Source organism: Pieris rapae, chromosome 4 (genome assembly GCF_905147795.1).
Source record: "Pieris rapae chromosome 4, ilPieRapa1.1, whole genome shotgun sequence".
Taxonomy (NCBI): Eukaryota; Metazoa; Arthropoda; class Insecta; order Lepidoptera; family Pieridae; genus Pieris; species Pieris rapae.
The window spans coordinates 6,374,088-6,378,073 of record NC_059512.1 but is presented as its reverse complement, the minus strand read 5'-3'; the positions used below and the strand labels follow the sequence as shown (position 1 = coordinate 6,378,073).

At 30.1% G+C, this 3,986-nt stretch overlaps 1 protein-coding gene across 1 annotated transcript; it reads left to right on the top strand.

The window, feature by feature from the left end:
- Positions 1-206: 206 nt before the first annotated feature.
- LOC110999792 lies at positions 207-2,703 on the top strand. The gene is made up of 6 exons (XM_022269023.2): positions 207-341; positions 452-477; positions 930-1,021; positions 1,585-1,673; positions 2,113-2,236; positions 2,539-2,703. The coding sequence occupies exons 1-6, from the start codon at positions 308-310 to the stop codon at positions 2,684-2,686; spliced, it is 513 nt and encodes a 170-aa protein (XP_022124715.1). The 5' UTR covers positions 207-307; the 3' UTR covers positions 2,687-2,703.
- The last annotated feature ends 1,283 nt before the right edge of the window (positions 2,704-3,986 follow it).

The following is a 3,986-nucleotide window of genomic DNA, read 5'->3' as shown; positions in this document are numbered from 1 at the left end:
TTTGTACATGTACATTTAATTCCTTGTCCAAACAAATCTTCTTAGGAAAGTTTACTTACCGTGAGGTCCGTCCCCCTTAATCTACTGACTGCTTCGTTGAAAAGGAAAAGAACTACAATATTATGGTTGTTCCAAATTGTATACCTGCTAATCCGAGTAACAGATGAACGAGGTCAAACGAGCTATTTTAGGCTCACAGAATCTAAATAAAGGAAATTACATCTGGGCAGTGAGCTTCAACCATTCGTTGAAAAACATTACCTGTGCCTAACTTTCAGAAATTCTATAATGTTTTAATTTGTATAAAATGAATTATTTATGGCTCCTTACACTTTTCATACGTAAGCATAATATTATTGCGAAAAATTGATTTAAAAAATCATCCTTATGTAAAGTATGTGATAATTATTACCTAGATATTAGTGAAATAATTTTTTTTTGTTTTCTAAAGCATTCATATCACCCGCCGTATCACACGTAAGTACCTAATTCAAAAATAGTAACCAATCGTAAATTGTTATGATATTTATCAATACAAAATTGTAAATTGTATTTTGCAACGCCCCGTTTATAAGTAAAATAATTATGTTTCTTAATCTAGTACTAACGACTTTTGGGGTGTAGGACGTGCCAATGTCCCCACGATATTTTTCCTTTACCAAGCTGTGGTTCAAATGCACGATTTTTTTTTTTTTAATTTATTTCATAACCATGGATACAGAGTCCTTCAGTCGGAATCATAGAGATTACAATATTACATAAAGTTCTAAAAAGTATGAAATGGACTTTATATCATAACATTCAAATGCACGATATGGTTGAGGGTTGCCTGTTCAATTACCATATTATTGGTATTATTAATATGATAATGTACGGTACGAAATTTTAGTTTTGAATCTGGAGAAGATGAATGTTTTATTATTTTTCAGGGACCGTCATCAAATGGATGTGGTGAGCTTGGTGATTGCATTACCAGTCCAGATAACTGTGATAGGAAGTGTGGTTGTGACACTTATGAGCTGTAAGTATGATCAAGTGATTATTGTTCTTATAAAAGCCTATAATTACTATAATTAACATACATTCACATCTTAGAATTTAGATGTTAAAATCAAAAGCTTTAAGTACTCTTTAAGTACGATTTGTAATTAAGATATATCAGAATTCTACACTTTTTTATTCTCAACCTGACTAAGTTTAGTCAATTTCATTATCACTATTAGTTATCTTGCAAAATTTATTTGTATGTAATAGAAATGGAACAGTAAAAGTAAAGTAAAACAATTCAACTTCAAGAAAAGAGCGTACCAATTCTTAAAAGGCCGGCAACGCACTCGCGAGCCCTCTGGCATTGTGTCCATGGGCGACGGCTCCTGCCCGTTTGGCCCCTGTTCTATAAAAAAATAGTAATAATAATCCAGATAATTAGATTTTTTTAAATAATCCGATATCACAATAGTCGAAATAAAATCTTCAATAATTTGAGATACAATAATTTTTACTGTGTATTCCTATTTGATGTTATATCATTATAAACTTAGGCTGACGTACTGTGTTTTCTTTAGATTGAATAACATTTTTCAGAGTTCTTTTTTTTAATGAAACTACGCAGGAATGTGAATTAAACATAAAACGGTTTTTGGATACATTACAAGAAAAAGATGATACACAAGGTAAGGATGGTATACTAGTGTTGTAATTTTTCAAATATCTATTTTTATTTTATGCATTTTCTTAAAGGTGATCAATTTGATTTTATATTTCGGTGTAATTTTCTTAATAGTCATAAATGAAATAATTGTATTGTTTGTATTCATGCCTGTGATAATAAAAGCCTTTTGTTAAACTTTATCTAATTAAACTTTATTTAACCAATTTCTATAAAGTTGCAGATAGTAGATAACTTTTAGAATAATAAGGTCATAAAGAAGTTTTACTTCTGACGTATATACTAGAACACGTACATGTTTTTTTTACTGTAGTCTCTTTTTATAGTTAAAAAAGGACACACTTTGAACCAAGCAGACGATAAACGTCGCTATTACCCGATGTTTATTTGTTTGAATTATCTATTTTACAACAAACATATTCACATATAATATTTTGTTTCAGAGAAAATAATAGCTGAAGCTGAGAATGTATTCAAACATATTATATTATCTGTAATAATTGTAGCAGCGTGCTCCGTAGTGTGTGTCTTTTCGGCTTGTTTTTATTGCTGCCGGATTAATTATTTGTATGATTTTTAAATCTTTTTATAAATAACTAATAGTAAATACTCTTTAAATTTAACGAAATGTTCGCATTAATTTAGATTAGCTTCTTTTAATTATTTGCAAAGTAACATTGGAATGAAAATTATGGTATCTGTGTACGTGTGAACTTAAATATGAAAAGAGTTTATTTAAAGTTCTAAAAGTTAAAAGTGTATCAAAACCTATTTCAAACCAGAGCTATCTTGACCTTTATTTATCTATTTTTATTCATATAGTCTTGTTATGTTACTCTGTACAAATTACAAATTCATAATTATTTTAGGGACAACCGACTAAAAAAGGACGTTGATGCAATGGCCGCTAAGCTGAAAAGGGAGAAACGGTATAAAAAAATAAAATCCGAACCAATTCCTGAAAAGGCAGAAAGTTGCAACATTATTGTAGGCAATGCTGGAGTTTATTGTGTTTAAATAAATTATAAAATCAGTGTTGTTATCTTTATTTGTTACGTTTAAGATTTGTGATCGCATTTAAAAAAACCAAAAAGATTTACTGCGATACTTAATTTTTTCATCATTATGATATAAAAATACTTTTAGGTTTAGATAGTCACTTGCATGAGAACTTACGTTTATGCTAAAGATACAATTTATCACGTCGCGCGTCGTGGGTCATTGAAAAGGTTCTAGTATGAATTAGCGAAGTAGAACTGGGGTGGACTTTCATTTCCGTAGATAACTGGGATCACTCAATAGATGGTCTTTTAATCTTAATTTAAATATTGCTAGGCTGTCTGCACTTTTAATATTTTGTGGGAGTCTATTATACTGCAGCACTCCCCCAACGCTCAATGTTTTTTTGCCGTAATTGGTATAATATTTAGGTAGAATTAAATTATGAGATCGTCCTGAACTGCGCTACTAAATTTGATTTATTTTAGTGAAAGTAATGTCAGCGTGTAGTCATTAAATTAATAAGCTGGTATTGTATTGATAAAACTGTTTTATATATCATGAGTTTTGTTTCTCTGTAGATTTTTAGGTATGGGTAATGGAAAAGCAATTTAATTACTTTATTTTGAGCAATGTACAATACTTAAAAGTCTTTAAAACTTTTAAGTATTGTACATTGCTCAAATATTAGAAATTATCTGACTGCTCACAACTGGATTTTGCTAGATCAATCAACAGATTTGATTCTTACCTTCATGAATGAGACACAAGAATGTGCATGCCCCGTCTCATACGAAAACGTAGCTATTTTTCCTCATCCAGACCATATAACTAGGTTAGAATGATAGAATGGTGTCAATAGCTCGAGGCAGTACAGTTATTGAGTATCTTGTTGAGTTTTAGGTCGGTACCCTTCAACTGTGGTTGAGGACAAAAGCAAACAGCCCTCAGCTATGTTTGATCGACCGCTTCATTACAAAACACTATTTCGATTATTACATTTCAAGAAATCAATTTCTCAGATCACGTAATAATTATAATATTTTGTTAATTATATATATACGAATAATATTACTATTAAACTGAAATTTTGTTAAAAAATCGGTTGTCTGTAAAGTCAGTTTACTGACGATATTTGAATAGCTGATAGAAGAAAATACTGATACATTCTATCAAGTTGCATTTAAAAGAAAAAATTAAGTTTATTTGTTATAGATATTTGGTATGGATATAGAGAAGGAGGTAAATAGAAATCACAATTGAATTGATCAAGTTACATTTATTCGTACTCATAAATACGCTTGCATTCCAAGCTTTA

Excerpts from the sequence above, each read along its gene's own strand:
- LOC110999792 (XM_022269023.2), top strand. The coding sequence starts at position 308 with ATGAATTATTTATGGCTCCTTACACTTTTCATAC. Across the intron at positions 342-451 it reads GCTCCTTACACTTTTCATAC|CATTCATATCACCCGCCGTA; the intron begins GTAAGCATAATA and ends TGTTTTCTAAAG. Across the intron at positions 2,237-2,538 it reads TGCTGCCGGATTAATTATTT|GGACAACCGACTAAAAAAGG; the intron begins GTATGATTTTTA and ends TAATTATTTTAG.